Source organism: Zerene cesonia, chromosome 24 (assembly GCF_012273895.1).
Source record: "Zerene cesonia ecotype Mississippi chromosome 24, Zerene_cesonia_1.1, whole genome shotgun sequence".
NCBI classification, from domain to species: domain Eukaryota; kingdom Metazoa; phylum Arthropoda; class Insecta; order Lepidoptera; family Pieridae; genus Zerene; species Zerene cesonia.
Genome location: NC_052125.1, coordinates 2,339,739 through 2,352,488, shown reverse-complemented (window position 1 = coordinate 2,352,488; position 12,750 = coordinate 2,339,739). Strand labels below are relative to the sequence as shown.

At 33.8% G+C, this 12,750-nt stretch overlaps 2 protein-coding genes across 2 annotated transcripts; both read right to left on the bottom strand.

Annotated features, from left to right (window-relative positions):
* Positions 1-183: 183 nt before the first annotated feature.
* On the bottom strand, positions 184-7,965 carry LOC119836395 (T-complex protein 1 subunit epsilon). Its single transcript, XM_038361705.1, has 10 exons — positions 7,723-7,965; positions 6,708-6,942; positions 6,087-6,319; positions 5,305-5,463; positions 4,691-4,837; positions 3,627-3,834; positions 2,979-3,133; positions 2,176-2,330; positions 1,567-1,658; positions 184-1,264 (listed from the first exon to the last, which is right to left on the bottom strand). The coding sequence occupies exons 1-10, from the start codon at positions 7,828-7,830 to the stop codon at positions 1,128-1,130; spliced, it is 1,629 nt and encodes a 542-aa protein (XP_038217633.1). The 5' UTR covers positions 7,831-7,965; the 3' UTR covers positions 184-1,127.
* A 1,115-nt stretch (positions 7,966-9,080) lies between these two features.
* Positions 9,081-12,435, bottom strand: LOC119836450 (nascent polypeptide-associated complex subunit alpha). Its single transcript, XM_038361779.1, has 6 exons — positions 12,340-12,435; positions 11,372-11,517; positions 10,654-10,775; positions 10,164-10,382; positions 9,528-9,689; positions 9,081-9,327 (listed from the first exon to the last, which is right to left on the bottom strand). Exons 2-6 carry the CDS (start codon positions 11,487-11,489, stop codon positions 9,313-9,315), a joined length of 636 nt encoding a protein of 211 aa, XP_038217707.1. The 5' UTR covers positions 11,490-11,517; positions 12,340-12,435; the 3' UTR covers positions 9,081-9,312.
* Positions 12,436-12,750: the final 315 nt, after the last annotated feature.

The window sequence follows — 12,750 nt, the reverse complement described above, 5'->3', positions numbered from 1 at the left end:
AAATCGTTGGAGCCGATTCCGAGATTCCAATTATATATATACATGAATTGCTCATTTAAAGATATAAGATAAAAGTCGTGTTAGTAACACTATTTATACAACTCTAGAACGGTTGAACCGATTTTGTTTGTCTTTGTCATCCCGGGTTTGTCAAGTTTTCGTTTTACAAAATAAAACACAGGCGAGTTATTAATTAATTTATTAAGACAATAAAGCATTCATTTCAAGGCTTTGTTCGAATCGCACCATCCATTACATATAATATGAACAAACTTAAACAATATTAAAATGCAAGCAGCCACTAAAAACCAAATAGTGCCAAGTGCTGACCAAAAATGACTGCTGCATCGCAATTAATGAATTTTACATTCCTACTGCATGGTATATTAAGTTTTGTGCAAAAACTTTGATTACTCAAAACTGATTTTAAAAGCACTGATATTTCGATGACCAATGAAAAATCTGTCATTAGTCGGGTTAAATTGCGAAACAATACTTGTTTTAAAATATTTTTATTATATAATTAAATTAAACATAAAATAATACGCAGTACATCTAAGTATGTGACATAACATGTTTAGTACAACTAAAAATATCAATACAGCATTTCACGAGATGTAACTAACTTTATCGAAAAAAATAACACCTTGGATACTTAAAAAAAAAAATTACCCCATTTAATTTAGAATAATTCCAATTTAGTGAATTACTTATCCATAGGCATAGACAATAACATAAAGCTCGTTCTATCTTCAAAAATACCGTAGTTGAATCAAAAGAGGTTATATTTTATTTCGTCAATAAAAAATAACACACTCTCCCCATTATCGTAGTGATACTAGCGCCAGCTATCGGAACCTTATATACTCCCACAAATATTATTAAACCACTGGAGTTTCACTTCTAAATACCAAACTATAAGAAAATTGTACAACAAACATTTGCCTTGTATGTATAAATGCTAACAACCAAATATTTTTCAACTTTCCTTCAAATATCTTATTTATTTACCACTCTCTGTGTTAAAATTGATCACAAATTCATACAACCGAGCAAAAATCTAAAATAAAATTATCCCTACAGTCTGGTGATTCAAAAAACAACTCGTCAGGTATAAAATGGGTTATTTATTCCATATTATCTGTGGGCGAGCGGACATCATCAATCTTCAGTATCATCTTAACGAGTTGTGTGGCCAATGCGATCTGCTGCTTCTTAGAGTGCAACGATTCGATGACGTTCAACGCTTTCATGTCATTTGAATCTGTGGGAAATTATCGAAATATATTAATATTAAACTCCAACGGGAATCAAGCCCATGAGGCTTTTTGCTCATGCTTTAACCACGGCTTTCGACATGTGACATCTGCCAACCCGCTCTTGGGCAGCGTGGTAGATTATAGCCTGAACCCTCATGGGCCAGCGTCCCAGCAGTTGGAACATGTATGAGCTGGTGATGATGATAATGATACCCCCCCCCCACAAAAAAACATGTAAAATTCAGAGCTACAATGTACCAAAAAAAAAATGCGTTGAGTATTAAAAATAATGATATTTGATATTTACCCAATCCCATACAGTCGACTCCCAGATTGCTGTTGTTTTCGGCTGCCTGGCGCGCCTTGATGTCCGACAGAGTGTCTATGGGTGATAGACCGCTAGAAATAAATAGAAATATCACATATAAATTTTTTGACAATCCTATCCTACTAATAAAGGATGTATGCATGTGCAAGTGTATGTTTGTTACTCTTTCACGCAAAAACTACTGAACCGATTGCAATGAAATTTGGTGCGTAGATAGATGGATAACTGGAATAAGACAAAGGCAACTTTTTATCCCGATTTTCCTGCGGGATACAGACTTACGCAGGTGAAACCGCGGGGTACAGTCAGTAATATAATAACCGATAAAATGAACTCCGTTAATGTTCCTGATAGGCTATTTCACACTTACGACTTTTCGACTAAAAACAGAACTCATAATAAATACACGGTGACGCGCCACCGTCGTAGTGATTGCTTACCATCAGGCGAACCACCAGCGTAGTTGCCACAAGCATAAAATTACAGTACAAAAGGTGACACATGAACCAACAGAATGTGTGAGTAATCGATCTAATTATAAAAAAAAATATTTATATATATATACAAACAAAATAGTATAAACTTCACCTGTTCTCAGCAAGAGCCAAAGGAATAGCCTCCAGGGCATCAGCGAAAGCCCTGTATGAGTATTGGTCGAGGGATGACAGCTTGTCAGCAGCTCGGGCTACTGCTAGCGAGCAGGACACCTCGGCGGCGCCGCCACCGTACACTACTCGGGAGTCCTGCAATATTATAACATTTTGTGATGTAAATAAATAAGAAAGAAATAAAAAGAAATGGATGGATGGATGGGTCGATGGATGGATGGATGGATGGATGGATGGATGGATGGATGGATGGATGGATGGATGGATGGATGGATGGATGGATGGATGGATGGACCAGCCACAAAAAAGAACAAAATTATATTACGAAAAACTTTATGTACGATAATGAATAGCATTTTTTTAAATAAATAGTGAAGAAACAACATTTGTAGTAGTTCACAAACACAAACAGCATCAGATACTCCTAATATTAAAAACGCGAAAGATTCTAAGAAAATATTTATGTGTGTTTCTTAACTCTTTTCACATTTTGTGTGCTAGCATCATATCTGTGTGAAATGTGGTACAGAGATGGATATTTATAGTTCCGATTAGTACACAAGTGAGTCATAACTTGGATACCACGCGACTGAAGCCGCGCTCGACAACTACATAGTTAGTGTAGAAGGATTTTTAACACAATAACTAATACATATTCAAACTGTGTGTGCTGAACCCAATATAAACAAGACCATATTGGTCCACAAAAAAAAAAAAACACAAAGAAATGTAGTTCAATAGAGAAGCTGCTCTTTTTTTTAAACCGGTTGATATCAAACCCACCTGCACCAGACTGCGCACAATGCACAGCGCATCGTGCACCGATCGCTTAGCTTCCTCCACAATCATCCTGTTGCCGCCCCGCACCAGCACTGTCACAGCTCGAGAGTTGGAACACTCCTCGATGACCAGCATCTCGTCTTTGGACGTACCGAATGCTGGAATGGGATTGATTGGAATTATATGATATTTTGTGGAATATAAGTAGTCCTAGCGGTCCGCCCCGGCTACGCCCGCAGTAGATATATAACCCCTATAGCCTTCCTCAATAAATGGGCTTTCTAACTCTGAAACAATTTTTCAAATAGTATCAGTAGTTCCTGAGGTTAGTGCGTTCAAACAAACAGAAATACACTTTAGTTTTATAATATTAGTATAGATTTAATAGTTACGTCACTGTAATGAACAAATTGACATTTACTTGTAATTTAACGCATTACTTTCGTATATATAATCGTAGTTGTGTATCATACAGATAATTTACTTTAAAACAATTATACTTTACTTATACATATCCAAATTTACATATTAAAAATTACATATCCAAATAAAGAAAATAAATAAATTATTTTTCCGAATCATTTCCAAATTATACAAAATTAGTATTCACAATTACAATTACAATTAAAAATGTATTATGCAAAAACTCACTCAGCTCCCGAACCAGACCACAATTGCCCAGTTTGTCAGCGGACAGCTCCTCAAATCTTGGAACAATCCTACCCCCGGTGGCGATGGCAATCAACTCCATTTCTGGACCACCGACCCATCTCACTGCGGGCAGCTGTTCAGCTAGGAGAAGGTGGTTCGCCTCGTCGTCGAAGCCCCACTGGCAAATGGCTAGAGTAGCGCCTGTGTCCTGTGAGAAATTTTTCATATGTTATAAGTTAACAAAGCCATAAGTTGGTCTATGTACCTTTCAATAGTTCTGAATAAATTGAAGTAATATTCTAACATATTTATTATTATAACAGAAAATTTATTCATATAAAAATTAATGTTTGAATTAGATTTATAATGTCATAATAAGATTCAATTATTTAATTAAGATTAAACGTTAATTAAACATAATAGAATTGGTTTAAAAGCAAATTCTGCACACACCTCAGACACAGCCAAGGTAAATATCATTATTCATCAATTACATAATAAAAAATTGTAATCATCATTGGCGTGTGCACTTTCTAGCCTTAAAAAAATCTTGAATGTCATTAATGTTATTAAAAATTAAACAGCCGATATTCGAAACAGGTTGTTTGCAATTTGTCGTTATATGTTGAAATCCATCACTCAATGAGCTCCTACAGAAATAGAATTGTTAAACATTCTGGCTGCGGATTTAATGAAATGTGACTCTAAATTCATAAGACTGAAAAGAAAAGCTCCTGTGGATTTATGATATAAATATATAATTTATGGGCACGCATCAATGGATCGTTCGCCCGGCAAGACAATTGACATATATAACTATTTGCTGAATCTTCCTGGAACAGATTGCATTAACACGTTCAAAAAAAAAAAAAAATATGTTGTTAAGAATTAATAGTTGACGAGAATATACACGCATCCAATGTCGTAAAAATTGCCTTCGAAAATCTCCAAAGAACAACATTTCTTTTTCATGCGAGTAAAGCCGCAGGTGGGTGGGTAGCAAGTAATAAATAAACCGCGTCAATATTATGTAAAAAAGTTAAAAAAAAAAAAAAATTATTCACCTTAACACGTCGCACCATCTCCACAAACTTCTCGTGTTCATACTGGCGCAGCTCCCTGTACTCTTCCACGGAGCCAACTTGCAGCTTGTGCTTGGTCTTGGGCTTCGGCGGCTCGAACGGGCACGTGAGGATCGCGAGTTTTACGTTCTATAAACAGTTGACAGCTATTTTGTGACTTATCCCAGTGCATTTTAGGTTTCTAATTGTCGAGCCGAATGTTTGTAATAAGAGTTTGGGTTGATGAATTGTACAACACTGTTCAACCCATGTTCTATTCAATTTGACAGTGACTGCCATTCTGAACATAAAAAAACGCAACCAAATTGTTCAGTTTGTTTAGTACAATAGCTGCAATCACTAGTCAAACTAATAGCATCCCCCCTTTTCATGATTTGAAAATATAGTCAAAATCTGTTATATGTCAAAGGGACTACTCATATTTGGTCGTAAAAACCGATTGTCGTAACAGCCGATGATGTTTTTATGTTGATTATTCAGCTGGGATCACAGATTCTAGTCATTTTAACTGATTTATAAACAATGTAATTGTAAACAGGTTTGACTGTATCTTGATTCATTTATAAAGATCTTTTTTCATTAATTTATAAATTTACCTTCAAAACTTTAGGCATCTGTGGGTGGCTCATGGTCTTGTCTATGACAACACCTCGCACGAGCATAGAGTCTTCCATCCTGCCACCAACTTTCCCCTCGACTTTGATCAGCTCGAAGTTAACGTCGCGTTTCTCCAAGTCCGCAACTGAGAGCACTGCCTGAAATATATTATTTGTGTGTATACCATAAAATTGTGCATACCATTAGATTATAATATCTTGGGAGATTGTAAACTGTCAAAAGATTGAGATCTACAACATACATTTTAGATATAATTTTTCAGTATAATTACCCCAGCAGAACAGAAACTGAAAAAACAGCAGATCAAAAGCAATAGAAAAAGAATGAGTTTCTTTGATTCTCTTCCTGTCCCAATACTGGTTTTAATTATTGGCACTCGAATACATACTATCAACATCTATTGCATTACATATATTATTCATACAGTGACTTGCTTAAAGAGATCAATAGATTTAATAAAGCAGAGTTGATTTTTTCAAGAACAGTGTGTAATAATCCAACTTCCTCCTAAAATGATAAATGCGAAAATTTGTAAGGATGTGTGTGTGTTTGTTGCTATTTCACGCAAAAACTCCAAAACCGATTGCAATGAAATTTGGTATGTAGATAGCTGGATTACTGGAATAACATATAGGCAACTTTTTATCTCGATATTCCTACTGGATACAGACTTATGCGGGCGAAACTGCGGGGCGCAGCTAATTCATCATCATTTTAATATGCAATAATTACTAAGAAATCATAACTAATAGAAACTTACATCAACAGCAATCTCCGCCATCAGCCTGTGGCACTTAACCACCACCTTGCTGCCGAGCGTTGTCATGGCAACCTTGATCAGGTGTTCCCTCGTATCCTTATTCACTGGGAATGCTTCGCTGATGCTGTCCAAGTGCTCTAGGGCTGCGGCGGCGGCCATTTCGAAACCATCGGCGATACGTATGGGATGGATGCCCTTGTCGAGTAGATTGGAAGCCTGCTCCAAGAGGGCACCTAAATTTTAATGCATATTAGATATCTTAAGAGAGCTAGGTAGTTATTTATTGAATATTATTAACACAACAGAAAACTGAACTACACAGATAGTTGTAGATTGCCCATGGACAGTTATGAACATTGATTTTTGGCAAATATTAATAATTATATAATAGATATGTTTGAGGTCAGAGAAAATTGTGATATTCTCAAAGTGCATACACATTCTTAAAAAATTAATGATTATTAATCTTATGAATGAAAAGCCTAAAAATATACTAAATGTAATTGCTTCTTTTTTTCATAAGTATATTTAGATAAATAATATTAATGCACAGTATACATTTTTTGTTTCATGTAAATAAACAAAATAACTAATATATGAAACCAATTATTCAATAATCACCTGCAAGTACCACCACACCAGTGGTGCCATCACCAATCTCATCATCCTGACTCTGCGCCAGCTGCACCATGAGCTTCCCAATCTGGTGGTCCACATCCATGAGCTTGAGGATTGTCGCACCATCATTGGTGACTGTGACCTCACCGTCAGATGATACCATCATCTTGTCCAGCCCTCGCGGACCAAGAGAGGTACGGAGGATACTGGCAATCTGACGGGACGCTTGGATGTGTGACTGGAATGGTTATTTATGTTAAATAATCTATTATCTCAAAGACAATGAACTTTTTCAATTGAAATGTTAGTTTGTAAAAATACTGAAGCTTTTGAGTTTTTTAAGATTTTTTTAAGATATAGTTTTCTTTGTGTATTGATTATTCCACATTCTGAGATACAGAATGTTATTTAAACTCTACTAAAGATACCTCAGAATAAAAGAAAAATAATATCAATTAGATTCAAAACATCATGTAGGAATTATATTTGACATCACTGGTATCTTTGCTCTGGTACTATTTCTAAGTAAATTGGGTGTCCTGAGTTGTGTTAATTATTTAAAACATTATCAATATAACATACAATTATTATTATGATGCAAGTATGCAACATATGATAAGATTTTTATGTTTTTCATCATTATTCATTCAATAAAATAGGAATTGTTATTTATTTTAAATTAAAAATTGACATTTCTTAACCATCATGTGACTCATATTACAAACACCTGAATCATTTTTGTAAATTTTTTACATGTTTTTTTGAGATAAAAGCGGTTTTTTCGTTTTATTCCAAATAATTATAAGGTAAAAAACAAAATAGCAACAGATTAAAGGTATAAAAATAAGAATTCTTTGTTTAAAGAGGAAATATTAAAATTTATTTAAGGTTACTATAATTTTATCTATTTGATGAGACAAAATAGTCTCAATTACGTTATTTTAATTTCATTTTGAGCATATTGTTAAGTTAAAACATTACTTATATGAGGTTCCTTAATATTATTACAAATATAGACCTTTAGAGCATCAACACCGGTTATCCTTTTCTGTCTTTCTTGATCCCTTAAAATAATAAATGGACGACCGAACTCGTCAAACGCCACAGTTCCAGGGAACATGGACATTTTGATGGAGTTTTAATAACACAAAATCGAGATTAAAATGGATTTAGTTTCAGGATTCAGTTTATTTCACAAACATCAGAGAAACGAGAAAACAAACGAACCACAGACAAACTATAAAAATTTACTAATGACAGATGTCCATGTCACATGAGGTGACAATGACAAGTGCCCTGTGACAACCTATGTCCTATTTACTATCGTAAGTAGACACAGAGTAAATAATATTCGTCATACATCAAATAATTTTCTATATTAAAGTGGTGTATTGTTTTAATTTTGAGACTCTCATTATCTCATTCTCACACTCTCATCATATTTTTTATTACTCTTTGTTGAGGCGTCTTGATTTAAACTAATTGAGAATATTAGTAGTAATTAGTGAGGGTAATTATTATAAAGTATAATCACCGTTTTGATGTAAAAGAACTAATTCCAAGCAAAGAGTATCATAATATTTAATGGTACGTTTACTCGCTTTGAATGTCTCGAAAAGCGACCACAAATACAAACATTTAAATGGGGTAATCGGCTTGGCTTGTGCGGGGCACATGGCGTCGTATCGGAATGGTCAGCAGCATACGACCACAATGAAAATATTATTAGTACATAAAAGAAAGGAAAAGACATCATACATGCATACCAATCCATTTATCTTGTCATAAGTACAAACATCACATATGGCGTATAATCGAATACAATATATAACAATAGCAGCTGCGGGTTACGGATTTACGCTGTTTCACCTGCGTAAATCCGTAACCCGTAGAAATATCGGGATAAAAAGTTGCCTATATGTTATTCAGCTATCGACGTATCAAATTTCATTATCGGTTCAGCAGTTTTTGCGTGAAAGAGCAACAAACACACACTTACACACTTTCGCATTTATAATATTAGTAGGATAGGATAGGATAGTAGGATACTATACACCATTGTATACTATGCGGTCAGCGGTACGAACAGCGTGTAATACTTATGAGCGATTGGTAAAAAGAATACTGTGAATGTCGTAGCTAAATGTTTCGTTTCTATACTTTTTTTTTATTTATAAATGGCCATCTGTGTATTTATGTATGGCTCTAGTTCATATTTACATAATATAATCGTAAATATTACTTACGTTTTATGAGTACCTAAGTATTTACCAATAAATAAAATAAGTAATAGTTACCTAAATGTTAGCAAATCAGAATAACATTTTTTCAATTTGATTACATTTAAATACTTGGACTAGAAAAGAAAACACAAAATACAGTTGTTAATTTTAATTTATTTCATTGTATGCTATGTACATTCCCGTTACCTTTCTAAACGAGCCATACAGTCTAAACTGGGTTAAGCCAGAGATATTGAATGATCAGAGACAATTCTGTTGATAATAGACATCAAGATTAAGGATGTCATAAATCCTTATTTGGTTACCATGATGAGACTTAAAGCTAGGAACATATAAAATAACGCTTGTGACTATCCAGCACTCCTTTACATTGTCAGCTCCTGTAACGAAAAAAATATGTTTAGAATCGATCTCCCAAGCATATCAAAATGAAACATTGGGGCTAATGCAAGCATTAAATAAACAGTTCTTTTGGTGTTTAAATAACATTGATTAATACTGTATTATAGTTAAATTGATGTATTCCAATCCAACATAAAAAGTGATCAGCTACCATGGAACACTAACACCTCAAACTCACCATTATAGCGTTCACAATATCCGAATGGTTGTTTCGAAGCGCCCGCACCGCTCTCGCTCGCGACACGTTCGCTTGCGACATGACAATCTCCACATCCTTTTCATCCACACCTGTTTCGTCCACCCCTTCTTCGTCCTCCTCTTCAGCTATTGGTGCTACCGTCTGAAATTTATATTTTAATAGTGAGAAAATAAAACACTATATTTTGTTTACAATGCTTTTATGACTCCCTATTTAATTTTCGAGATTTATTTATTTATTTACTTATGTGTCTTCATATATTTTTGACTTACAGCACAAAATATACCAAAACATTATAAAGCCTTCAATTATTTTAAAGTAAAACTTAAAAATACTGTAGCATGTCCAATTGAACTCAATACAAAGTGGGTATGTCTGTTGTAATAAATGTGTCTCTACTTGAGTTAAGGTTATAAATATAAGAACTTATTTTGATTGTTCAATTATAAATCTGTACTTGTTTATGTTTATCCTCAATGCCCTAATAAACATACATTTGTAAATCAGCCAGAATAAATTTCTTTTAATTTCGCATTGCTAAAATTTTGCTTATATTATTTCTGCACATGTTTCTACAATGGAGCATGAGGGTCTGGACAGTAGAATATAACTCACCGTGCCAGCAGTAGCAGTGTCATTGCCAGCAGCGGCGCTCTCTGGCGCCTTGAATCTCTCTGCAGCAGCCATAGTCGCTTGCTGTGACAGATCCTCGATCTTAGCCTCGCCAAAAACAATGTAGGTGTCCGAGTGTGGGTTCTTGTATACGTCTGGTGAGTTGATCACAAAGAGGATGTTCTTTGATTTCCTGATAGTTACTCGGTTCACGCCTTGTACCTGGAAGGAGTGGCTGATAATTAATTTTGAGTGTGTGTACTTTATTATAGTTTGTATATGTTGGGCTTTGGACAATTTACAACATAATTCTTTCTACAACTAATATGAGCAATGTTCCTAGGGAGGGGGCTATCACTTTGGATACTAAAAATTTGAAAAGATTTTAAATAAACTTCCCTATTTAATAATTAAAAATCTATCAAACAGTTAGAGTGACAAAATATGTATCATTGGATTACAACTATTGAATAAAAATTGATATGTAACTTACAGGTTTGAGCCCAAGCTTGCTCATAATTTTTCGGGCTTTCTTCTCACCACGAGACTGCTTTGCCTTTGACACAATGTCAATGCCCGCAATGGGGTTGGTGATGCCGCCAGCACCAGGAGCACCTGAAAAGGACAAATGAAAAAATTATAAAAAATCCGGTCATTGTTCTTTCATTTCATCCACTGGGCCTAAAATTTCATGGTATAGTAGAAACATCATCCAGTCTATGAGTTGATATTTTTTTAATCAACAGTTCTGCATATAAATGATTTTAGATGAACTGTTGTATAAGACAATATTATCATCAAAAATAAAAACTTTGCAAAAGGATTCATTCCTTTAATAAGTAAGCACCTGGATGACCGAGCTTTGCTCGGTATTTTTTTTATTATTATTCACCAATAGATGACAGGAAGAGTCATAATAAATTGAGACTACTCAAACGCCTCCTATTTGTTAAAAAAGTAAGTTTAAGCCAATAAAACACGAATATGACATTTTCTAAAACAGATTCCTAGCTAGATCGATTTATCGCCCCCGAAACCCCCTACATACTAAATTTCATGAAAATCGTTGGAGCCGATTCTGAGATTACAATTATATATATATATATATACAAGAATTGCTCGTTTAAAGATATAAGATAATACAACATTTCTTATACTATTAGTTTTTAATGAAATTGTGGTGTTGAAAATAAGGGTATGGCATCAATTACCTGCATCCTCCAATTCTGGAATGGTGTCGTCAGAGTCGCTGTCTGATGACGCAGTTTCTTCCTTCCTCTTCTCAGTCATGGATGCTGTGGCCTTGTCCAATTCTGTGAGTTCTGGCATTTTGATGTAGGTTCTGGTGTCTGTGGTTCTGTAATGTTTAAACTTAGAATGAAATAGATACCATTTTTTGAGTATAATCACTATTTCACCTTTCTGAATGCTTATATGAGTTTTTATGTTAGGTGAAAATAAAAAAAATTACCAAGTTCAACATACTAATTGAATTGTGTGTCTTCAAATGATACTTTTTAATGAAAAATGTAAACCACATTAATATTATCAGTGGTGAAGCCGCAAGCAACGATACATGATAATATGATGACTCAATAAAGAAAAATATATCAAAGTAGCTTCAAAATATTATCTGCTACTTACTATGTATTAATTAAATTTTGATCAGTAAGTAAAGTAACTAGAATAAAATACATATCGAGTTTTCGGATTTTTGTATTTAACGAGAGTATTCAGTGTCTATAGAGAAATTTTAAACATTTATAACTTAGTTATATTCAACTTTAAGCGATTTTAAATAAATAGAGCATCCTTCTTAATTGGTTATCTTTGGGACCCATTTACCATGCTTAGTGTTTCGACTGCAAGTGCAATTTTAATAGTTTTTATGCATAAGTACCTACTACAAAAGTATGGATGTGAAGATTAGTATCTGTATTTTTTTGAAACACAAATTTTTACAAACACTTGGGTAATATATGCTAAAACAAAAGAATATCGATTCTATCCGATACGGTCAAGCGGTATACCGCTATTAGGGCGGAGGATATAAAGTTACATTAGACAAAAATTTTAGAAATATGCCACCGATAATATCACTCATTCACAAATAACCACTTAGGTATTGAATAAATTCACATTTATCACACAATTTTTTAAATAAATTCAGATTATTTACCTTTACAAAAACTAAAATATCGCAAAAGCAGCCTAAACTTCAATTTGACTTTGACAGGAAAGAAAGAAAAATTTCCTGAGTATAGACTACATATTAAAGACTGTTTTAAACACTATGGATTATAATATATTTGAGTTTTTTGTCATACTCTTTGTACAATTTGAACACAAAATATGAAATTCGTAGTTTACCTTCTTTTTGTATATAATCAAACTTTGATATTATTTTAATTTAAATGATTTGCAAATCAACAACAACAACAACAGCACTTATAATTTATAGATTATTACTTCAGTATATTTTCATGAATTATTTATAGAATTTGTGCTTTATGTTTGCCGAAAAACAATACCTACCTAATTATTCAATAAATAGATTATTAAAAATATTAATCTAGCTGTAAGGGTCATC

Bases quoted from the DNA above. Each gene is read 5' to 3' on its own strand.
- LOC119836395 (XM_038361705.1), bottom strand. From the start codon at position 7,830: ATGTCCATGTTCCCTGGAACTGTGGCGTTTGACGAGTTCGGTCGTCCA. The intron at 5,464-6,086 runs GTAAGTTTCTAT...AATATATTTCAG, and splicing joins TGGCGGAGATTGCTGTTGAT to GCAGTGCTCTCAGTTGCGGA. The intron at 2,331-2,978 runs GTGGGTTTGATA...ATAATATTGCAG, and splicing joins TTGTGCGCAGTCTGGTGCAG to GACTCCCGAGTAGTGTACGG.
- LOC119836450 (XM_038361779.1), bottom strand. From the start codon at position 11,489: ATGCCAGAACTCACAGAATTGGACAAGGCCACAGCATCCATGACTGAG. The intron at 10,383-10,653 runs GTAAGTTACATA...CACTCCTTCCAG, and splicing joins GCAAGCTTGGGCTCAAACCT to GTACAAGGCGTGAACCGAGT. The intron at 9,690-10,163 runs GTGAGTTATATT...TATAAATTTCAG, and splicing joins ACACTGCTACTGCTGGCACG to ACGGTAGCACCAATAGCTGA.